This window comes from Schistocerca nitens, chromosome 2 (assembly GCF_023898315.1).
Source record: "Schistocerca nitens isolate TAMUIC-IGC-003100 chromosome 2, iqSchNite1.1, whole genome shotgun sequence".
NCBI classification, from domain to species: Eukaryota; Metazoa; Arthropoda; class Insecta; order Orthoptera; family Acrididae; genus Schistocerca; species Schistocerca nitens.
The window spans coordinates 767,447,198-767,472,997 of NC_064615.1; the positions used below are offsets into that span (position 1 = coordinate 767,447,198).

At 40.6% G+C, this 25,800-nt stretch overlaps 1 protein-coding gene across 1 annotated transcript in view; it reads left to right on the top strand.

Annotated features, from left to right (window-relative positions):
• The first annotated feature begins 1,190 nt into the window (after positions 1 to 1,190).
• Positions 1,191 to 25,800, top strand: part of LOC126237005 (GRIP and coiled-coil domain-containing protein 2-like) — a 323,096-nt gene continuing 298,486 nt past the window's right edge. Inside the window, exons 1-2 of the mRNA XM_049946730.1 lie at positions 1,191 to 1,318; positions 1,397 to 1,511. Of these exons, the coding sequence (XP_049802687.1) occupies positions 1,286 to 1,318; positions 1,397 to 1,511 (148 nt within the window). The 5' untranslated portion in view covers positions 1,191 to 1,285. The remainder of the gene's footprint in view (positions 1,319 to 1,396; positions 1,512 to 25,800) is intronic.

Below are 25,800 nucleotides of genomic sequence, written 5' to 3' on the forward strand. Positions count from 1 at the left end.
CGTTAGTTTTGAAAAACGAGAGTCTCCATAACGTAAATACATGGTATGGGTTGAACATCTAAACACTTTAACAGGAGTTTCTAGGTTTGCACCCTTTATGATTGGGATGGCCTTTTTTTTTGTATTCTGAAAACTCGCTTAGTTCCTGTCAAATTACCCCAGAATATGACCCAATGTTTAAGGTTCGAAAGAAAGTAGGCAAAAGATGTAATCTTATATTTTTTTTCACATGACATTCGAATTTTAAATAATTTTGAAGCCGATGCTATTTACATTTTCTGTTACAAACGGATGAGGTAATAAGCACACTCAGTCAGATGGCTGGTCATACATCTAGACCTCAAATTGACATGGTAAGCAAATACTCAGCAGGTATTTAGCAAGCTATTAAAAGTGGTTAAATCTTTCATTCACAAATTACGAAACATTATAAGTGAAAAACAATCGCTTACATGCTACACTTCCTTTTGTTAAAATTTTCGGCTTTGAATCAGTCTCTGTCGAATCTACAATATACACGATCCGTATTCCTGTTGCAGTAGAAAGCATCCAGAGCTATCAAAGGAATACTGATTATGTGGCTGAATCATATAGGCCACTCTTCTCAGTGGTTTACAACATTAACTGTATCATAATTGTATATGTATAGGATGGTCTTGTATTAATTTCGTGAGACAAGCTTCAATACCGTAACTCATTTCTTAATGTTTAATGTACAGTGATAATTAACTTGACCATCTACATTACAACAATGTTTAATTTTGAGACTACTTCTGCAACAGGATCGTATATATCTGTTACGGAATATCATTCACACGCTTTCTTTTTGTCAAGCGAAATTTCGTAAACATAATTGAAACGTTATTAGCACCACCACATTTTCCACTTTAAATGCTAATAGCCGCTATAATATACTCGCTAATTGGTGCATATGTATAACTGAGGGACCAAAATGTGGTTAAGTAGACGAATTTTATATCTACAGCACTCGTGTACGGGGTTCCGCGTCGGCTATTTTCTGTCGTTGTAGCCGGATAGTCAAGATACGCCAGTTTCCGGTGCGTAACGTCAATGCAGCTAACGTTTTATTGGCGCGAGAATCGAGACACTCACACTGCGTTACGGAATATTACTACAGAGGTTAACATCCTTGGTTACTACGTTTGCGTATTTCTTCTTTGGCGCAATGGAGCAGATCTTTGGGAAATGCGTATAAATTTGACACTAGTGTTTAGTGAATGAAAACAGTGTGTTGGTATTGATGTTTTGTTGAACGTGTTTTGTAATGGAGGGTCAAGAAAAAGCGGTTGAAACGAAGGTTGCAATCCAGATCAGAGTAAATTGTGATCTATTAACAGCTGATTGATATCTAAGAATAATTATTTCATTGTTGTAGGACACAGACACTTTACAGAGGAAACACCCCTTTGATAATCTTTCCAAAGAAGAACTGGTCAAGAAATGCAAACACTTTTTGATGCTGGCACAAAAAGCAAAGCAAGCAAAAGATGGCAAGTATAGTGTTAGCCTGAGTAACATATTCCTCAGCAGTGTTTGTAGGATTTAAAGATTATTTTATTTCAGAGCATTGTTACGTTTACTTCCTGTATTTGCATTAAGTTCTTCACATGAAGAACTACATCAAGTCACACCAGTGAAATCAGCCACAGAGTTTCTGTAGTATGGGTGAGTGTCACTCGGAAAAAAAGTGTAAATGATGTCGAACTTATATTACTGGCGTTCAGTTATTAATGCGTTAAGTACGTCTACCTTCTTTCAGAAATGTGGGTGACAGCGCAGTCCTTCAGAGATTGTCAAGGTTTGTGTGTAGTAGAAAGCTTGTGTTCTAAGTCGGGTTAATATTCCCTGTAACTAAGTGAGTTTAAGCTTGCTCCTTATATATGACGTGTGTAGCAGTGGTAGCACTCTCACTTGCTGTTATTACTGCAAAATGGCAAAGCAGTTTTGTGCTTCAGTTTTGTTCAGGACTGTAGAAGCGACTTCAGAACACTTTTAAAAGAATGTTCTGAATCGTCGCCGTCTGATTAACGTGAGGTCGTGGAAAGCGCGAGAGAAAAAGTGCTGATACCGTTGTGAACGGGATCCATGTTGACGTGTTAAGTTACGCCAAGTTTTCAATGAGTGCTCGGATAGGCTTTGTTGCTGCAGATCTCAGTGTTATGATTGTTGGTACGACTCGTATCAAAATGTAGGTCACAAGTCTAGCAGTTAAATGAGTTTCAGTTTTTGTGTTGAAATTTTCTTCACTGACTTTTTCAGTTGAAGAATTACATCAGATCACAACAGTGAATTAGCCACAGGGTTTCTGAAGTATGAGTGAGTGTCACGCGAAGAAAAAAAAAAATGTAAATGATGTCGAACATAAATTCTATTAGGCCTACTGGCGTCCAGTTATTAATGCATTACGTACGTCTACTTTCTTTCTTTCAGAAAAGTGGATGAGAGCACAGCCTTCATAGATGTCGTTCACAGTTTGTGTGTATATTACCAGTAGAAACCTTGTTTCTAAGTCACTAAGTGAGCTGGAGATTGCTCGTTGTATATGAATTTTTGGCCAGTGTTGCTGTGTGTGATATCATGGTGGCTATTATAATCATGTACTGTGTTCACGCTTCTCCTGAGTTATCTCCCAAGTAGATGTTGGAACATTTTTAGTTGTTTACCCGTATGTGTTTGAAATATACTGGGGTGTAGAAGTTGCCATTGTAGAACAGAGTGCTTTGTTCCATTGTGTATTTGGGATGAGCAGAATTCAAATCTCTGTTTTTCTGACCAGATTTAAAATTTCCATAGTCTGCAACAAGGATTAAGTTTGTATGTTAGAATGGTTTCTATGAAAGATACATGGCATATTTCCTTTAACATTCTTGTGCTGTGCTCCACCTCTAATGACCTCATTGTCAATTCGACGTCTGATGTTCATTTAGTTAACTAGTATGATGATATCTCCCCTCAGAATTTTTGTTAAGTTGGTTGTGGTGAGAGATTTGGTGCTTTTGATTTGGTAAAGGCAATGAATTTGAAAATGAGATAAAGGTTGTGGGAACAGTAAGGCCAAAGGTATGTGTTTGCTCCATATATAGCACTTTTCATTGCAAATAACATAACCTGCAAGTTAAATTTGGAAAGGTGTAGGTGTTAAACATCCTAGATAAATCTCCATCCACAATTCGATGCATATATGCCAAACAAAAAGCATAACAAATGCAAGAGGGGAGGGAATGGATTGGCAGCTTACCGATCAAATTAGAATCTTGTTTCGTTGCCAGGCTTAGCTCCAGCAATACCATTGGGGAAGGTGGCATAGGACGTTAGGTACCTTACATCCGCCTCTTATAAATATTTTGAACTAGGTACTTTCTATTCTAAAATTTTGAAGAATATATTTATTGTTTTAAATGGTTTTCGTCCATCAGATTCTATTATTGTTTTGAATTCATCCACTTAAACTTAATCCAAAAATGTAAGTCGAACTGAGCTGTTCACGGTGTCTTAACCCCCTCTCCTCCTCCTCCTCCTTAATAGTTGTGTGACTTTTTATTATGAATGTCACATTCAATATTCTCAGACTTTAGACCGTACTTACAAATCACTATCTCTGTGCCATTAAAAAATGTCAACAACAACAGAGTGGTGTAATTTTTTCATGTTGGTCATGAAGTACAACTCCATCCCACTGATAGTATATGTTATTCAACATGCTTTCATATTGCTAAGACAGTGCTACAAGTTATTATGAGGTTCTTGGCCTTTTTAAAAAGTATGTTGGTAATAAAAGTCTACAACAGTTAACAAAATTTGTATTTTTTTCTTATTTTTTGGGGGTTGTAAAATCTACTCTCTATTTGTGCCCACTGCAAATATGTATTGGTATTGTTAGGGTTAAGCCTGGTGTCGTTAGGCCGGACTGACCTTATATTAGTGAAGTGTCTGTACATAAATTATTACATTGTCAGTTACTGCTTGAAGTCATGTCACACACATTAAAATGAAGATGGTTGTCAGAACACTGGTCCATGAGGGATACTAGGCTTTAACAAGTAAAAATTTGGTTGCACATCTACAATAGTACTGTTTTTATTACTATACAGTGTTCTTGGTTTTCCAGTGACAATTTTCTTATTTAAGCTGCTTTACACCCATACTCCATAGCGAATTAAATATTTGTATTAATTTGTTCTGGCAAACACAAGCAAAAACATTTATAAAGTCAGTAATCAAACCACAGGATTGTCATCACTAATTGAATACTTCCGTCACTTGAGCTACAAAATTCTCTGTTTCTACTGGTAGGTGTAAACCTATCCTACATGTGAAACATATATTTTTTTTTTTTAATTAAAAAATTCTATCCTTTCTAACACTACACTTGCCACTGTTTCAAATAATACTGGTGGGATGATTATTAGCCTCTGGTTGCCAGGATTGTTTTCGTCCCCACAAACTTGCATTTTATTTTGCAATATCAATCTTCCAGAGTATAATTTAATGTATTGGCTGTCAGAAAATTAGTGATTTATGAATTTTCCTTCAGATGCACTCAATTACATAATATAGCCTATATTTTTACTGATATTTAAGCATTGTTTAAATACTGCTTTTTTGTTTTATTGCACTAAATAAAGAAAATCACATACTTTTGTGTGTTTTTTTAAATAGTATGCTTAAACAAACAGTTAGAGATCTGAATTTTACATTGGCAGAAATTATGATCTCTCTGTAGTAAGTAAAATTTCAAGTAAACTAAATTGCAGTGTTTATATTTGCACATAAAAATAACCTTCAGTAGGTAAAAAAATGAAAGTCTGGTAAGTTGACAGTCATTGTCGACATCTACATTTTTCTTTATCACCACTCATAACACATTTTGTTTAACTAACACTTTGATATTTTATTGCAGAAACAGAAAGGTCTCTATCACAATTGTTCTGAAATTCTTCCTCTGAATGATCAGCTGCTAGCAGAACTGTGATCATTGGCTACTGCAAAATCATTGCCTTCTTTGTCTATTTCTTGATCTAGAAAGGGCATTCAAAAAGTTTTGCTCAGTTGTCTCAAATTTTTTTAGTTTTTTGCAAGAGGAGAATGAAATTTTTTTGTGAACATACTTGGAACATTCAGCTATACATTGAGCCTACTCAGTGTGGCCTCCATCAGCTGTGATGCATCTAGCCCAGTGTTTGTTCCATGATGTAAATGCACTTTGGTAAAATTTTGGGGATCGACTTTTACACCATCGCTTGACACAGGAGGTCTTTCTTACTATCCAATGTTTTACAGTGCAGGTGGGCCTTCAGGCAACCAAAGAGGTAAAAATTAGATGAAGCCAAGTCCGGACTGTAGGGAGGATGAGGAACAGTTTTCCAACCCACATTTCTGATTTTCTCCTGCATCATAAGGGCTGTAAGGGGTCTGGCATTGTCATGGTGTAGTCTGATGAGCTGACTCTGATGCTGTGGTCTGTGGGTCTTGATGGCACGTCACAGCTTGTCCAATGACAAACAGTGACAGTCCTGGTGAAAATGACACCACGCTGATCCCAGAAGAAAGAGGCCATCACCTTTCGGCCTGCTGTTGGTGAAAGTCTTGGTTTCTTCTTCCGAGGGGAACCTGGATGACGCGTGGATTGGGTTTTGCTCTCAGGTTTGGACTAAAACAACCATTCCTGGGTAATGATGCTGTCAGAACACTGTTTCCACTCTTCAGTAAAGGTCTTCATGAGACCCTTGCACACATTCTTCCTCATTGTTTTCATTTCTCTTGGCAATAATTCAGGCATCCAACAAGCACAGATTTTTGTGTACCCTAGTGACTGTACCAGTGATACCACAGTACCCAATGACAAATGAGTCATTTCAGCAAGCTGTCGTAGTCACACATCTGTCATTTTTGATGATTTAATCAGTGGTCTCCTTATTCACATCACTCACTGCCGTCAATGTTCTATCGCATCACGGATTGTCGAGTAGAAAGAAATCACCTTTAAACGTCTGCAACCACCACTGGATGCTGCTGCGATCACTGTGTCCTCCTCCCCATAAACGGGGAGCAACTTCCTGTGAGTCAATGTGGCAGAGTCATCGCCGGTCTTGAGGAGGAACTCCATCACTGGCCATTGTCACAACCTGACATCTACTTCACGGTCCATTATGACTCACCTGTAAATAAAAGAAAATGCTATTGTATGCCAACTTATAGCTAAATGTTCCTAAGTATGTTCACAACCTCTTGCTATATATATATATATATATATATATATATATATATATATATATATATATATATATATATATATAACTTTTTGAACCCCCCTTTGTATATCACTGACACGTATTTCCGACCATCGACTAACAATTTCATCAAACTTAGGATGTAAAAACTGACATGTTTTTGTGTACGCATTTTGTGCAACACTCAATAAAAAGGTATGCACTTTAAAAATGTGCTCTAGGAGACCCCCAAACACAAGTCGTTAACACGTGTCATCAACTAACAAGGGAGGCTATAATACAAATGACAGCAAAACATTTTATGGTTGGTGCTTTAAGGAGGGTGGGAGGAATATAGAAGCATTCTGTTAGAGCTGACCTTTGAGAGTGAGTTGTAAAATTTTTGCACCGTCTGAGAGACCACATTTCGTGAGTTAGGGTTGAAAGTGACAACTCTGATTTTATAATTTAAATATCACTGAGAAGAGCCCATATAATTCTGTCAGAAATGTCTATTTCCATTTTGATGTTTCTGTTACAGTACAAAAAGTTGGCTTACACTAATTAAGAGCATTATATTAAAATCTGGTTCGTTTGCCCTCAGGGGCTCAGCATTAATTTTCTGAGTACGGGCTTGGCACCCTGGGTTCCTGAGCTGGGGACTGGTAAGTGCCACCATTCCCCCGTCAACATAAACTCTGGGCATGCTTCAGCAACCATTGTATGTCATGACAGTAAAACAATGTGTGTCACAGGGAATGGGGGTCTTAGTTTGACAGCCCAAATTGCAAAGTTGGTAAAGTTGTGCTGTGCACTGATGAGATGAGATGCATGGCTGCTGTGGTGGAACAGTCCTTAGTGGGCAACCTATGGGTAACCTGCCACGCTTCTGTTGTACAAGGCTTAACTAGGCACAGGGGGCTCTGTCTAGGTGGACTTTTATTTCCCTAGCTGCTCAAGGGGTCAAGATGGATCCTTCGAAGTTTTCTCCCCCCCCCCCCCCCCCCCCGCCCCCTAATACACACACACCCAGTGGAATGGGTAAGCCACTGGTGGTAGGTACTGAAACCTAATCAAATAAGAGGGCTCATGTAGCCAGTCCTGCAGAATCAGGGATATTAAAGAATTTAAGTGGGTTTAGTAACAGAACGCATGCTGTTGGCCATAGTGAGTTTTTATTGGTTAAATGGAAAGAGGGAAGTCTTGAAACATACAAAAGGAACATTCAAAAGGGTTTAGAGGGGAGTGCAGGTACTTTAAAATCAGTAAAGTGGTTACGAAAAGGGACACTTTGTGGAAACATCAAATTCCCAACACGTAACCAACCAGCAGAAGGCCAAATCCCTTGGGGAATATGCCTTGAGACTGAACTCCACTTCACATTAAACTACAGTAAAGGTGTTGTGATCTGCAGAGACCTGGTGGTCATTCCCCAAGAAGACCTGAAAGTTGAATGGGGCCAAGAAGGCACTGTAGATGTGCGGACTATTATGAAAAGGGTGGAAGGCAATCCGATTAAATCGGGCTCGTTCATCCTCACTTTTAACAGCACAAAACTTCCAGAACATACTAAGGCAAGTTTTCTGTACTTTAGATTGCAGCCCCGTGTTCCCACTACAGTTCGCTGTTTTAAATGCCAGCAATTTGGGCACACCACACTTGGTTGTAAGGGAGAATCCACTTGTGACAAATGTGGTAACTCTGCCCATAAAGGTGTCTGATGTTCATCTCCTCCAAAGTGTGTGAATTGCTCTGGGGCTCACCCTGTCTGGAGTAGGGTGTGCTGTGTCTTCCTTGAAGAACAGAAGATACAGGAAATAAAAACCACATGACAGATACTTTCTGATGAGGACAAGAAGATGGTAATTTTAGATGCTGCTACATAGTGAGTGCACCTGAAGGAAGATCAAAAGACGATTTATAAGACCATGCAGCCCCAGGGCAAAAAGTCATATGCTAAGCATCTCTCCCGACGCAGTCGAGAAGTAAACAGCCCTTTGATGCCGATGTCATACTACCTGATGTCTCTCTTGACTCTTCAGTAGAGCTAATAGAGCTTGATGTCAGACTGTGGCAATCATCTCACCTCACGATTGAGCCCCCACCCATTACAGGCTCCCCTCCCCAGCATAAAGACAGGGTGAAATTGCAACTCCCATGATAGATGGCTCCCATATTACAGTGGAATATTAATGGGTTCAGGGCACATGCGGAGGAACTGAAACTGATAGTGAAGTAAGGCCTCCCTGTGCCTATGTTTACAAGATAAGCATTTTAAAACCACTGACTGTGCTGTACTGTGGAGGATGACTTGACTAGGGACAGAGCCAATGGAGGGAATGCTGTGTTTTTTAACAATGCCCACCACTCCTCTGTTCCTCCTCTGGCTACTGACCTGTAAGCAGTTGCTGTTGAAATTTGTGGGTGTCTGAGGATCATTATTTGCTCGCTGTATCTCCCTCAACCAGATGCAATACACTCGGAGTCTCTCGTAGATCTTCTGGAACTCCCCTGCAAGTTCAGGGGTTAGAATAGGTCCAAGGTAAGCCTGCCTGTCGTAAGAGGCAACTAAAAGGAGTCTCAACATTTCAGCCTTCCGTGATGGTCCTCTGTAGGGTTTGACCTCTATTCTCCAAAATTCTTCTGAAGGGCGAGCCAGTTGGGGAAGGGCGCTTTACATGGTGCATCATGTCCATTGTGCACTGAGACCTTCATCATTCTTTATCGTCATGGATTTGCAGTTCTGCTCATTCTCCATCTGTTGGCTGAGGACACCTTCCTGGGTGCATAGCTGGCTCCCATATTACAGTGGAACATTAATGGGTTCAGGGCACATGCGGAGGAACTGAAACTGCTAGTGAAGTAAGGCCCCCTGTGCCTGTGCAGTTTCATTTTCTGCGCCGGCGATGATCATGGACTTCTTTGTCAGTCCGTTGTGGTGGGGCTGCCATGTACCCTATTGGTTATGGGCCCCCTGACTGCACAGGGATTGTTCTGCTGATGCCTGCACTGTTAACTCCCCATGTATTCCAAGGAGTCAATGCCCATCTTCCTGAGGCATCATGGGTCTCCCGGCAGTGCTCATCCTGCCAGGTGGCCTTTGCTGAGGCTGGGTGGCACCTGTGGGGAAGGCCTCTGATCGGAGTGGGTGGCATCAGGGTGGTTGACACGCCATGAAGTGTATTACGTTATCACTTGCTGGTGGTCAAACACCAGCAGTCTGTAAGCACTCAAGGTCTCACAATTTAATGCACAGAAGGATAGCCTCAAATTATTCCCCACCCTGACCATGCCATGGGAGGAACACCAGGCTAAGGATGGCAGCAAATCTTTTTCGCTCCAGTACGTCCTATGTACAATAGCTGATGGGGAATCCTTCCTGTCGATGAAGCCTCAGTTTTTTGTGGAGCATTTAGAGGACAAGTTTGGGGAGGCCCAAAATGCAATATGGGTCAGTCTTGATAAAAACAGCACCCTGAGACACAATGGATATAGAATGCTCAGGTACTTATTCGGTGGCAGCAGGTGACACTGAGGCGTAAACTGCCTCCTTTATCGCTTCATGCCTTCCTAGCCTCACGATAACATCATCCTCCAGTGGAATTGCGGCTGTTTTTCCCACCACCTAGCTGAGCTACGACAACTGTTAAGCTTTCTGAATTGCCCTCCAGGAAACCTGGTTCCCGGCAGTGTGGACCCCTGCCCTCCGTGGCTATAGGGGATATTACAAGAACTGTAGCGAATATAATAGTGTGTCAGGTGTAGTTTGCGTCTATGTTCTGAACTTGGTATGTAGTGAACGTGTGCCTCTTCAAACTCCTCTTGAAGCTGTGGCGGTCAGGATAAGGATGACACAAGAAATAACCGTCTGCAACGTATATCTTCCTCCAGATGGTGCAGTACACATGAACATATTGGCTGCACTGATTCAACAACTCCCTAAACCTTTCTTACTTTTGGGAGATTTTAGTGCCCATAACCCCTTACGGGGTGGTGCCATGCTTACTGACCGAGGTAGAGATGTCAAAAATTTACTATCTCAACTTGACCTCTGCCTCTTAAATACTGGGGCTCCCACACGTTTCAGTGTGGCTCATGGCACTTTCTGGGCCATTGATTTATCACTTTGCAGCCCAGGACTTCTTCCATCTGTCCACCGGAGAGCCCATGATGACTTGTGTGGTAGTGACCACTTCCCCAGTTTTCTGTCACTCCCCCGGCATCATTCCCCCAGACGGGCTTTAAACAGGGCAGACTGGGAAGCTTTCACCTCTGCCGTCACTGTTGAGGCTCCCACACAACAGTAACATCAATGTGGTGGTTGAGCGAGTCACCAGAAACTGGTGGAGAACGCGATCCCTTGTTCCTTAGGGTGCCCCCCCCCCCCCCCCCAGCAAAAGACAGTACGTTGGTGGTTGCCAGAAATTGCTGAGGCCATTAAAGAGCGTAGGTGGGCTCTACAGTGGCATAAACGGCACCCATCCCTGGAGCACCTAATAGCTTTTAAATGGCTCTGTGCCCATGTTCGCCAGCTCATAAAAAAAGCCGGAAACAGGAATGTTGGGAGAGGTTCATCTCAACCATTGGGCACAATACATCACCTTCACAGCTCTGGACGAAGATCAGACCTGTGTTTGGGTACCAGACCCCGACAGGTGACCCTGACATCAACATCAATGGTGTATTATCTTCCATTGCAAACGCAGTTGCCGAGCACTTTGCTGAGCATTATGCTCGAGCCTCTGCGTCCGAAAATTACCCCCCAGTCTTTCGCACCCTTAAATGGCGGATGGAAGGCAAACTTTTATCATTCACTGCATGCCACAGAGACCCATATAACACTCCATTTACTGACTGGGAGCTCCTCGGCGCCGTTGCACATTGCCCCGACACAGCTCCTGGGCCAGATTGGATCCACTCTCAAATTCTTAAATATCTCTCATCGGACTACCAGCAACATACCCTCACCATCTTCAACAGCATCTGGAGCGATGACATATTCCCGTTGCAATGGCGGGAGAGCACCATCGTTCCAGTGCTTAAACCTGGTGAAAACTTGTTTGATGTGGATAGCTATCAGCCTCACCAACATTCTCTGTAAGCTGCTAGAACGTATGGTGAGTCAGCAGTTGTGTTGGCTCCTGGAATCACAGGGCCTGCTGGCTCCATGCCAGGGCGATTTCAGCCAGGGCCACTGTACCACTGATAATCTCGTACCCCTAGAGCCTGCCATCCGAACAGCTTTTTCCAGATGCCAACACCTTATTGCCATCTTTTTTGATTCAAGGAAACCATATGACATGACCTGGTGACATCATATCCTAGCTACATTATATGAGTGGGGTCTCTGGGGCCCGCTCCTGATTTTAATTCAGAATTTCCTGTCACTCTGTTCTTTTCATGTCCAAGTTGGTGCCTCTATGCCCCCCCCCCCCCCCCCCTCATATCTAGAAGAATGGAGCTCCACAGGGCTCCATATCGAATGTGTCTCAATTTTTAGTGACCATTAACGGTCTGGCAGTGGCTGTAGGGCCATCCGTCTCACCTTCTCTGTATGCAGACAACTTTCGCATTCCTACTGGTCCTAGTGTTGCTGAGAGGCACTTACAGGGAGCTGTCCACAAGGCACAGTCATGGGCTCTAGCCCATGGTTTCCAGTTTTTATCTGCGAAGTGGTGTGTCATGCACTTCTGTCAGCATTGTACTGTTCATCTGTAACCAGAACATTACCTTGATGATGATCGACTCACTGTAGTGGAGACATATTGATTCTTAGGACTGGTTTTTGATGCCCGCTTAACTTGGCTTTGTCATATATGTCAGCTTAAGCCTAAATGCTGGTAGCACCTCAATGCCCTCCACTGCCTGAGCAACACCAACTGGGATGCAGGTCGCTCTACTCAGCTGCAGGTCTACAGAGGCCTTGTTCCATTCAGCCTTGACTATTGGAGGCTGGTTTATGGTTTGGCATTGCCCTCAGCATTGCAGTTACTAGACCCAGTGCACCAGCTTCATCTGGGCCTTTCTCATGGCCATAAGGAGTCAGTCAATCAATCCAGTGTCTTCCTTCTGTCACTTGATCTCAATTCTTGAGATGTCCCAGGGTTCTGAAGTGTTAACACCGGTGAATCGATGGCTGATGTTCACATTGGCTTTGCCTTTGTTCACAGAGGATGTTTTGAACAGTACTCCTTGCCAGATGGCTGCAGTGTTTTCACTGCAGAGCTTCTCTGTACTGACTGCTTGAGCAGCCGACAAGCTATTGACCGTTGCTACCCTCGCCATCCTTTGGTAGCGACCAGTCGTTCAGTGGTGTTTGTCTGGACTCCAGGACAAGTCGGAATCCCAGGCAACGAACTTGCTGACAGGCTGGCCAAACAGGCTATGCGGAAACCGCTTCTGGAGATGGGCATCTCTGAAACTGACCTGTGTTTAGTATTATGCCGCTAGTTTTGTTGGCTTTGCGAGGTGGAATGGTATAATCTTAGTATGCACAACAAACTGCGTGCCATTAAGGAGACTATGAATGTGTGGAAGTCCTCCATGCGGGCCTCTGGCAGGGTCTCTGTGGTTCCTGACAGCTGCGCATTGGCCGCACTTGGGTGACCCACGACCATCTCCTGCACCGTGAAGACCCACCTCAGTGTCAGTATGGTGCCCGGTTGACAGTGGCCCCCACATTCTGTTGCGCTGTCCTACTTTGGCGGCCCTGCAATGAAATCTTCGGTTACCAAACTCGTTACCGTTAATTTTAGCAGACAATGCCTCATTGACTGATTTAGTTATACATTTTATGCATGAGGGGGTTTTTATCCTTCTATCTAAGTTTTAGCACTTGTTATTTGTCCATCTGTGTCCTCCACCCTAGTGCTTTTAGGCTGGATGTTTTAATATGTTGCAGAGTGGCTGGCTTATCCTTTTCATACTCGTGGTCAACAAGCCACGGTCGTCTGCTCTCTTGTTTTAATCCCTTCTTCCTGTTTCTTGCGCTTCTCTTGTTTGCTTGTCCTATTTTGTTCATTGAAATGTTTGTTGCCCTTCTGCCGTTCTTGTGGTTTTTCTCTTTCTCCCAGTTTTGCGCTATGTGAGTCCTTTTCTTCTTCTTCTTCTTTCTCTCTCTCTTACGGATTTATATTAATAGGAACAAGGGACCAATGACCTCGAATTTTGGTCCATCCCCCCCCTCTTTAAACCATACAACCAGCCAATCTTCTTGATCGACTCCCATGACCATTTTTCCTACTGGAAGACTTCAGTGCCCATCATGTCTTGTGGGGCTCGACGTCTGCTTGCCTTCGAGGTCGGATTTTGGAGAGCCTCATAACGTCTCATGAGCTGTGCATCCTCAACACACGTACTCACACTCATTTTCTGCACTGCTACTGGGTCATTCTCAGCCTCATCCCCTCTTTCTGCTGTCCAGTCCTTGCAGACGCTGTTCAGTGGGAGGTCATTGACAACCTTCATTCCAGTGACCACTTAAACTCCGCATTCACCTACTGGATGGAGCACTACCTGGAGAGAACCCACCAACATGGATTGTCTGCAGGACTAATTGGACACTGTTAAGCCAGCTGGTTGTGTTTGAACATTACAACAGCAACTGGGAATGGGTGGGTCACATCTTGTGAGTGATCGTGCTGCTGACTTATCCATTCCAAAGTCCTGTAGCTTGCTGGACAGATGAGTGCCGTTCAGCCATCCAGGACAGGTGTGCAGCTCTTTGCCGATTTAAATGCTGCACTACAGCAGATAACCTCGTAGCCTTTCGAGTCGCGAGAGCTAAGGCTCATTGCCTAATTAAGGGGAGCAAGAAAATGTCATCGCAAGTTTTCCTGGAATCTATCAACCATTCCAATTGTTCTACAAAAGTATGGGAAGCCATCAGCAGGGTTTCTGGTAAATGCAGTCGTTTACCAATAGCAGCAGTACTGAAATAGGGAGGTCTCCATATAATGCCTGGAGACATGGCTCAGACACTGGCAGAGAATTTTGCACAAACTACTGCCCATTCCAGCCAGAATCTGGCATTTCGAGGGACAACTACCGTTTTCCTAAATGGGAACTGGAATCGGCCCTGTCTGAGACTTGTGATACTGCACCTAGTCATATGGCAGACAGGTAACTCCCCCAACTTGTGGAGACACTTTTGATACCTCTCCTCAAACCAGGAAAGGATTGCACGTGTCCCAGAAGTTATAGGAGTATAGCATTAATGAGCTGTGTAGGAAAGACCCTGGAGCAAATAGTTAATCTTCATCGGGTATGGTCGTTAAAGACCAGGCAACTCCTTAGATGCTCTCAGGAGATTTTGGTCACTGTTGACAACCTGACCCTGTTAGAAGCGGTTATTCAGTAGGCTTTCCTACATAAACATCACTGTATTGACATATTCTTAAATATCAGTAAGGCAAATGATGCTACTTGGAGACGCTGTATTCTTGCACTACTGCATCAATGAGGCTTTTGTGGCCACCTCCTCATCTTCATATGGTCTTTCCTGTCTTAGCGGTTATTTAAAACTGAAGTTACTGACTTGCTGTCAGATCAATTTGAGCAGGGGAATGGTGTCCCTCCAGGCAGTGTTTTACGTGTTACCTTCTTTGCCATAGTATCATGTCCATGGTAAGGAGTCATGTACAGTGCTCTGTGTTTGTGGATAATTTTGCTGTTTTCTGTTCCTTCTCCAACGCTGCAAGAGCTAGCTGTCAGTTGCAACTTACAGTGCCGAGGTTAGAGGAGTGGACAACAGAGAAGGGTTTTCAGTTTTATGCAGATAAATAAGTGTGTGTGTGTGTGTGTGTGTGTGTGTGTGTGTCAACCATTCCAGTTGTTCTACAAAAGTATGGGAAGCCATCAGCAGGGTTTCTGGTAAATGCAGTCGTTTACCAATAGCAGCAGTACTGAAATAGGGATGTCTCCGTGTGTGTGTGTTCATTTTAATTGTTCTCATTATACTTTTCATTTGCCTATCTTGTGTATGAGTGACACCATCCTGCATTTTAGAGACTTGGTGAATTTCCTGGGCCTCTTTCTTTACTCCAAATTGTTGTGGTTACCACACCTGAGACCTGAAAGCCAGATCTCTCAAGGCACTAAACATCATAAAGTGCCTTAGCCACAGGTCCTGTGGAGCAGACAAGGCACATCTGCTTCAGTTTTTGGCACATCTGCTTCAGTTTTATATGGCTTTGGTGCATTTACAGTTGAAGTATGCATGCACGGTATATGGATTGACGAGGCCTTCTTATTTGGAGATCGTTGATGCTGTCCACCGTGAGGCAGTCCGGCTGCTTATAGGACCAGTTCCATACTCAGCCTCTGTGCTGAGGGTGATGAATCTGAGTTGAGGGTGATGAATCACCACTTACCATACTTACCATCCAGCAGCAGCTCCTCATACTTCATCAGGCATACAAGTTCCTCGCAGATCCGACTTCGCGCACATTCCATACCTGTTGCCTGTTCGCCACTGGAACACCTTTTTCCAACTGTCCACAAGCCACAGTGCCTTTTCAGATCCATGTGCAGTGTGCGCTGGAGTCACTCCGTATCGAGCACATACAACCTGAAATTCAGCATTTAAACCATCTTCCACACTGGTACTGCAGAGGCCCAGCATAATTTATATTTGGTGCAGCACAGGAGCATTCCTGCTTCTGTTTTTAATGCAGTATTTTACTATTTTATATGAGCACCACCCTATGTTGGTGTTTTTACAGATGGGTCTAAGCAGGGAGCTCTGGTGATTGATATGTCGCTTTCCCAGATCGTGTCCTCAAGATCTGCACGCGCGCGCGCGCGCCCACACACACACACACACACACACACACACACACACACACACTCTCGTTCGTCCATGGTGGCTATACCACTAGCAGTCACTTTGCATTCTGTTGTACCAATCACAATGCCTTCTCGTGAATTGTGGGAAACTAACACACACACACACACACACACACACACACACAAGCACATGCCAAGGGGTGAACCTGTAGCGCCTACAGTCACATAATGCACTGGACATATTTAATAAAATTTTGAGATTCTGACTTCACATCCATTTCTGTTTTCATAACTAAGAAACATTACTTTCAAATTGCTCAGTGCCATGTACTTATTGTTTATGATCTTTTTCTTGATGTATTTATATTCAAATGGACACAGTGTTCGTCATCTAGACAAATTTGACTTATGTTCTAGATATCCCGCCCCTCCCCTCCCCCCCCCCCCCCTGCAAAAAAATCTTTTGCCTAGTTTTCTGGAATTTTCTTTTCATGCTTGCTTTTTCAGATGTGCCACATTCCTTTTTCCATCTTCAAATGGAAGCAGTTTTGTTTGCCTTCCTTTTCCAGTAGAATCCTGGGAATTACACTGTGAACAGTAAAGGAGAAATTTTCAGCAAATTCCATCGGCGTAATCAGTTCAACCCTCATTGAGATCTTTGGTTCTGTGCACTTACGGTGTCGGCAGCTCTTCTGCCACATGCTGTAGTGGCAGTTAATTTCCACTGATTGTAGCCAATAGGGCGATGCTATGCAATGGCCAGTGAGAATCGCGGAATTTAATTACTTGTTTCATCAGAAGATATAAATTTATTGCTTTTGTTTTTGACACGGATAGAGCAAGATTGACGATTATTGATCTGACTATTATGAATTATAAGTTTGTTACTTTTTTCGTATGTATTTCTGGTGTATGTTTCTCAGAATATTACCCGATTTCTCGGGATGTTGCTTCGTATTCCAAAGTTACGGTTTGGTCGTGAGTTGGCGAAACCGACCAATGTGACTGGAGGAAAACTCACTGTGGTAATGGACTGATCTGTAGTGTAGGCTGAGGTCTAGGTTAAGTTGAAATGTTACAGTTCGTATGTGAATTGGCAAAGCCAATGAATGCGAGTGGAGGAAAACTGGTTGTAGTGACAAATTGATCTGTAGTGTAGCCCAGTGACTGTTTTGAATACTTTCTGCAACATTTCCAAAACATCCCTATTTCTTAGGTTGTGGTTATGCTGGAAGCTAAGAGTACTGTTTAAATTTTGTGGAATATTTTACACCATGTGACAACATTTTACACAAAATATTTCAGTATGCCGTCACATGATTTCATACAATCCACATCATGACTATGTTTATTGAACACTATTTTCTCGTTGCTCCTGTTATCTTGTTTAATCATCCGTCTCATCATTTGTCACGTTCGCTTCCCATCATTTCATCACACAAACAGTTGCCATTTGCAACACTGAAAGGAAAAGCTGCTGACACCATAAGTGCACTTTTACCTCTTCTGTAGGCACTTGCAAATATTTACTTGCCAAACAAACTAAGCTCGGCAGTGTAGTGATGGTTTAGAAACAGCTGAAAATGTTTTTGCTAATTCATCAATAATTTCATCCACAGTCTGTTGTGTGATTTCAAGTGTGGCATGGTCAGTGTGAATCCATCACTCATATTGAATTAAATCTTCATAAACAGCATTTTCAATTTGCAATGCACTTCCACAAATTTTTTCAGAACTTCTGGTCATGAACATTTTTCACAGCATGAAGAATGTTGTCTTTTGATTCCTAATTACACTTTTTTTTCCCCGCTAACCAATCCCTAACTCTTTTACTGGACTATGTGTGATCTTAATTTTATATTCTGTTGTATTTTCACACACAAACTGAGTGCAAAACTGATGCAGACACGCAATCACAAACCACTTTGGACACAGTTCAAAAAATGTAAAAATACAATTTCAAGTTAATTTCCATTGTGATTAGCAACTAACATTTCTTTCAGATTTCGTAGTAACAACTACTTATGCATCTTAACTTCTTATTAATCTACTGAAATGAAAACAATTTTTTTCCACGAAAAATTTGATAAAATTATTTATCTTCAGAAATATCCATAACCTTTGCATTATTTTTCTGGAAGCTTCTGTCTTGCTTGTGTTTTGAATGTGCCAGAATTTCTTTTGAATCTTAAAAGTTCCATAAAAGCTTTGGCTGTTTGTTCTGAAACACAAAATTCACCCATATAGTAGTTTTAATTGTCCAGCTTTAAGGGATAGAGATCAAAAATAATTTTTTCTTTGCTGTTTGATTTATTACATTTTTCTTCTTTGATCAGCTGGCTGTAATCTAAACAATTAAAACATTTAGTTGCAATAGGTTGCTCCAATTCACTACGATCAAGTCCACAAACCATGGAAATTTTTTAAATAACTGCACCTTCAACCTGATGCAAATTTGACTTTGCAGCTTTTTTTGTCTTGAACCATTTCATTGAAATTTCAGTGGCGATATTTGAACAGTTGATAAGCTTTTACTGAGATCAGAGATATTGGTCTTATAAACTTCATCTGGATGTGATGGAGTTAACATTTGTGAAGTGTTCTTTGTAGGAAAATCTTTTGTACGTGACAGGCACAGGTGTAGGCCTGTTGAACACTGATTTTTGTTAGATTTTAGCTGATCATCCATTTTCAAATCAGTTAAGTGTAAACTTTTTCATATCATATGTTTTCCTTCCTTGAAAGGATTACAAAATGATCTTGGAAAAATTTTGTATCTGTGTAAGAAAATTCTTCCAAATTGATGAGAGCATATTGGTCATTTTCATTCAAATACAAACCACTTCATCAGTTTAGCTGGTGGTGTACTTCAAAAGAAACTCCATTTACAACTTCTATGCCTTGACAGACTGTATACCATTAAATGGTATGCAGGTTTGTTTATGTCTTCAAAACTACAAGGATTTTTCATCTCCATATCACTAATTCCCTGCTGATATAACCGACAAGCTTCATGTCTCTGCTGTGCAGGGTAGCAAACCGTCTGGGCATCCTGAAATCATTGTTTGGTGTAATTCTGTACAGCAGTAATGAACCTGTGAGGCAGTAGTACTTCAAGCACATTTTGTAACAAAAACAGGGAACATAACTTTATTGGCCACTAAAGCAACAAACATTTTAATTGAATCAACTGTGGAGTATTGTGAAACATTCTCAGTTAACTAAACAAACACTGTTTTTTGCCTTATTTGACAAAATTTATTATTAATGTTACCGTACAACCTAGCTTTCAGCTTATAAGCCCGTTTTCAAGTACATTACTTATTCCCAAAGATGATAATACACATATAAACATGATGATAAGGCAGAGATAGTCATCTCAACTTCTTAAGTTATCGAGCCACAGCTTAATGTAAAATTACTTCAAACACCACTTTTAAAAAAATTACATATGGAATTACACAATTCAGCAATTACACTAACATGATTGGACTAAAGTTATGCATCAGCCAATAACTTTTTATCTGCTGATGGCCTGAGGCCCGAAGTTTTGCTTCTATGCTGGAGTTGTAATCTGGTGTAAACATTAGTTAATGTACTAATAAAACAGTGTAACTGCAGTGGTACCAAAATGAAAATAGGCATTACATATTGTTGCAAATGTGCTCTTTGTATGGTGTAAACTATACAAAAGCAGGTGTCAACTTTAAGATACTTGGTGTCAAATATGACCAAAATTTAATGTTTTTTGGTAACTTCAGAGGCTGATAACATAGTGAATACATTTATGGAAAGAAGTTTTTAATTCACTAATTTTCTGAGAGGAAGACAGGCAGCATGCTAACAGGTCATGTTTCCAGCACTTTCACTTGCTACCTATTCCTTGTTAAAATGTAGTGAAAATTTATCTTGGAATTTTTGCTCTGCTAGGTTGGAGGGAGACTGAGCATTGACTTTTGATCTTTGTTTGTTACTGGTGTAGTTCGTGGCATTCAGTTGAGTTGTTGTTTCAACACTCGAAGCACACCACTAATAAACAATGTCGGGAAAAGCTGAGAGGTTCATTTATCTTTGCTTCTGTGTCCTGCAAAGTTTTGTATCATGTTGTCAAGTTTCAGGATTGTAGCAGTATTAGTTAAGGTACAATGTCTTGACAAATATGAGGATTCTTTCTTTCTTTCTTTTTTGCCTATTATCAGTTCTGAAGAAAGAGCCTTGTGAAAAAAATTGCTGATGTCTAGACAGGTTAAAGATGGAACTGAAACTTGGCAGATTGTCATGCAGATTTATTAGGTACATTCTGTACAGGCTTTATGAAAATTGAAGATATTGGGGCTGGGATCCCCAGGTCACTTGCCGTGGAATACCACATAGTGGGCACATTGGACACACAAACCTGTAATTCGGGGTTGGCAACACTGCACCGACGTGGACTCTTCGAGTATTTGCTGCACTAAATAATTATAAAAAGTGTTGTTATTAAGCTATTTTTCAACGTGTACAGGTGTTATAAATATAATATAAGTGTTGTTGAATTAGTGGAAGTGTTAGTGAAGTATAAAATAAGATTAAACGGGGTAAGAAGCGTATTTTTCTTCTCGCGCCTGTAGCACGAGTCCTAGGCCTAATTTCACGCGCGCGTATCGTAAGTAAACAGTGAGTTATATGTAATCACCAGATTTTTTATTGAGTACTCTTTCAATTTATTTATATCTGCCTGAATAGTTTCTAGGGTCCTTTGTTTACGTTTTAGTCACTACTTAAATCAGCTTATACGATTTCTGTTTTTACCATGAGTGAGAAGTGTGTGACATGCCGTAGGATCGTTAGTTCCGGGGTATGGTGTGATGGATGCTGTAGTTTCTTTCATTGGGGCGAATGTAGTGGCGTGGGAAATGGGGACATAAATGAGGCTCACCAGTGGTATTGTAGGATCTGTAGTAGAGATAGGAAAATACTGGAACAGGAAGGGAAAATTGCAGCTCTTCAAGCTGACCTAGACAAGGCAAGGGAGGATCTGGACAGGTTAAAGAGGGAGAAGGGTGAACAGAGGTGGGAAGTGGCAACAGGTAATAGGGGGAACAGGCAAAGGAGAGCATCAGACAGCTTTGTCATAAATCTTGAAAATAGATTTGACCTGTTGCCTCAGTCAGAATCGGATGAGCCTCATGTAGCTGAAGCTGTAGAAAGGGCACAACAAACTTTCAAGGACTTGAAAAAGGTAGGGAAATTTGTAAAGAGAAAGAAAGTTCTGTTGTTGGGTAGTTCCCATGGTAGAGGTGTTGGCCAACTACTGCAGGAAAATCCAGGTCCAGAGTACCAGGTCACAAACTTTTTCAAGCCTAGTGCAGGTCTGGGTCAGGTAACAGAGGATGTAGGTGCTTTATGCAAGGATTTCACAAAGGAGGATGCTGTGATTATAGTGGGTGGTCCGGGAAATAGCATTGGCAGAGACTCTGAATATTCCATAGCGAGTGACCTGGTGAAGATAGCATCAGCAACGAAGCATACGAGTGTGGGATTTGTGTCTGTGTTGAGACGCCATGATCGGCCTCAGTTGAACTCTTCCGTAGGGAGGGTGAACTTGGAGTTGGAGTGGCTGCTTAGGACGGATATAGGGTCCCATATTGGTTTGCTTCCTGTGGATGCTATCGATAGGTGGGACTACACTAGGCATGGCCTTCACCTCAATAGTAAAGGGAAGGGAAAACTGTCTGGGTTGATTGCAGAAAACTTAAGGGGAGACACTGGCACAAGTGGTAAAATACCAGTGGTCACAGGTGTCAGAGGGATGCCTTTTTTAGGATAGGGAAGGGGGAAAGAAAACGAGTTTTAAGAGAGATTGGCAGACACACTCAGTTTGAGAAAACAGATGAACAGGAGTCAGATTTTATCATACAGCCTCCATTTAAACAGTGTTTAACAGAAAGTAATCAGAAACTGCCAGTTCATCTTCGCCAAAGCAGTTACAATCCCATTAGTATGCAGTATCAGTTATCTTTATTACACCAGAACGTTCCGGGACTTAGAAATAAAGTTGATGAACTACTCATTTGTATCGATGAAATGAATTCATCTAACCAAATTGACATAATCTGCCTCTCTGAACATCAAGTGACCACTGATATAGATATGTTAGACATTTCAGGATTTAAGCTAGCTTCCTACTTCTGCAGAGTAGATATGGATGGAGGAGTTGCCACATTTATCAAAAACTGCCATAAATTCAAGAACATTGACATTAATAAATTCTGTTTAGAGCAGCATCTAGAAGCATGTGCAACAGAATTAGAGTTCCATAACAGATCCTATATAATAATAACTATTTACCGAGCACCTGCAGGAAATTATAATCTATTCTTAGATCATCTAGAAGCTCTTTTGGGTTATTTAACAGGAAGAAACAAAGAAATTTTGATTGCTGGTGACTTTAATACAGATTTTCTAATGCAATCTTCCAGTAAACATTCACTGCAGTTAGTAATGTTGTCTTTCAATCTAACTCACACTGTAAACTTTCCAACTAGGATCACTAAATCCTCAAGGACAGCCATTGATAACATTTTTATAGACAAATCAAAGGAACAAAATCATATCATAAAACCTGTTATAAATGGACTATCAGATCATGACATGCAGCTCCTTGTTTTAGATGTAAATTCTAAGCAGATTACCAAGACTGCTAAATCTGAGTACAGGAGAGTAGTCAATCAACCAAAAATTGAGTGTTTTAGAAAACTGCTCAAAGATATGAACTGGAAAGATGTTTATAGTGCTCATGACATGAATGAAAAATATAACACATTCATGAACAATGTCAGTACCATGTTTGAAAACTGTTTTTCTCTAAAAGTTACTCAAATTAAACAGAAGTCTATAATAAAACCATGGATTACACAAGGAATAAAGATTTCCTGTAAGACAAAAAGGAAAATGTATCTGTCGACCAAGAATAGCTCCAATGCTGATGATTTAGCTAAATACAAGGAATGCTGTAAAACATTAAAAAAAGTAATTCAGACGTCCAAACAAATGCACTACGAGAAGAAGATAGCAATGTCAGAGAACAAAATAAAAACAATATGGGATATAGTGAAAGAGCAGACTGGTAGAACCAGAAAGGAACAGGAGCAAATAGCGCTAAGGGTAGATGACACATTAGTAACTGATGGGCATAGTGTGGCAAATCTATTTAATAAGTACTTTATATCTGTTACTGATAGAATGGGACTTTCAGGATCAGTAAATAATGCCCTTGAATATCTGAAACTAGCCTTCACAAATAGCTTCAAGTACATGAATATATCACTCACTTCACCAAAAGAAATAACGTCCATAATAAAATCTTTAAAAACAAAGCATTCTAGTGGGTACGATGAAATATCAACAAAGTTAATTAAGGCATATTCTTGTGAGTTTAGTTCAATTCTAAGTTACTTGTGTAACCAGTCAATTATAACTGGGACATTTCCTGACTGGCTAAAATATGCAGATGTTAAGCCTCTATTCAAGAAATGGGATAAAGAGATACCATCAAACTACAGACCGATTTCACTTTTGCCAGCATTCTCAAAAATTTTAGAAAAAGTAATGTACGGGCAGCTGCTGAACCATCTGACCACAAATAACATATTATCAAGAACACAGTTTGGATTTCTGAAGGGTTCTGATATCGAGAAGGCTATTTACACCTACAGTGAAAATGTACTTAATTCATTAAATAACAAATTGCAAGCAGCAGGTGTTTTCTGTAATTTGTCAAAGGCATTTGATTGTGTGAACCACAACATCCTTTTAAGTAAATTAGAATTCTATGGTGTCACGGGCAGTGCTGCAAAATGGTTCAAGTCATACCTCACTAACAGGAAACAAAGGGTGTCAGTGCAAGGGACTAGTGAATTAAGTCATCAGTCATCATCAGAATGGGAAGAAATTACATGTGGTGTCCCACAGGGATCCATCTTAGGGCCATTGCTTTTTCTTGTGTACATTAATGATCTCTCATCAGTTACACTGCCAGAAGCAGAGTTCGTTTTGTTTGCAGATGACACAAGTATTGCAATAAATAGTATGTCAAGTGTAGTTCTAGAAAGATCTGCTAATGATATTTTCATGGATATTAATAAATGGTTTAAAGCCAACTCACTGACATTAAACTTCAAAAAGACTCACTATATGCAATTCAGAACCTGTAAGAGGTTTCCACCCAGCATATGCATAAAATACGAAGAAGAGGAGATAGAAGAGGTTGGCAGTCTTAAATTCCTGGGATTACAACTTGATAATAAGTTCAGTTGGGAAGAGCACACCACAGAACTGCAGAAACACCTTAACAAATCTGTATTTGCAATTCGAGTGTTAGCAGACATAGGCGACATAAAAATGAAAAAGCTTGCATACTTTGCCTACTTTCATTCCATAATGTCATATGGTATAATATTTTGGGGTAACTCTTCAAGTCAAACAAAAGTTTTCAGAGTCCAAAAGCGTGTAATACGTATTATTTGTGGAGTAAATTCGCGGACGTCCTGTCGAAACCTCTTCAAAGAACTGGGTATACTAACTACTGCCTCTCAGTATATTTACTCATTAATGAAATTTGTCCTAAATAATATATCTCTTTTTCCAACAAACAGCTCAGTTCATACATACAATACCAGGAACAAAAATGATCTGCACAAGGACTTAAAAGCACTTACTTTAGTTCAAAAAGGGGTCCACTACTCAGGAACACTCATCTTCAATAATTTGCCAGTAAACATAAAAAATTTAGTTACAAATAAAGATCAGTTTAAAAGGAGCCTGAAAGACTTACTAGTGGCCAACTCCTACTCATTGACGAATTTTTTAATAGAAACAAATGATTTATTGTATATATTCATACTATTAGTATTGTTATTTCAGCTTAAAAAAAAAAAATTGACATGTTCCACATCCATGAGGATTTCCTCAGCACGGAACGAAAACTAATCTAATCTCTAATATAATCTCTAATTCTCGTATAGCATTTTTGGTGCATCTGATATGTGTTGTCATCGACACTTAGCACACATTGTGTGGTCATAAAACACCGTGAAACTCTTAAAATTTAGTGTTATCTATATTACTGCACGGCGCCTAGTCCTAGTTGCAGGTTGCTATCTAAGAGCTTCCAGGGGCATCAAAAATTTTATTTTCATTATTTCACATAATTATTGAAAAAATTAGAAAATTAAAATTCTGTCATAACATACTCATTAAAAGGTATAATCTTATGTTGAAAGTTTGACACAGTAAGAAAAGTATTACAGGTAGAAATTGTGTGCGCTGAGGCAGTGTAAGTGACTACGTACAAAATACACCATGAGCACGCACTGACTTCCAATAAACTTTACATGTAATTGTGAGCATTTAAGAAACTTGTTGACCCCCTCTCTATAAAATGATGAAAGGAAAGAAATTATTTCTTAGTACATATTTGCTGTTCATACAGTAAAACTTCAGCCTCAGATATGACATTTTAATTTATCGCTTTTGTAGTACTAACTCTATGTGCAACATATTTTTCAGACAGCATCCACATTTATCACTGGATGTGCCAGCAAAATTCTATTATTGCCCAACACATAGTTCAAGAGATATGAAGTCTCAAACATGGAGACTTGAAAAACTAGTCTTTGCTTAAAGCAGAGTAAAAATTACACAGACTGTACTCATCCAATGTTTGATAATGAGAGCACTTAGCAGCTACCAGTAAACTTTAAACATAATTTCAAATCTTTTTAAACTTTTTCTATCTTACGTA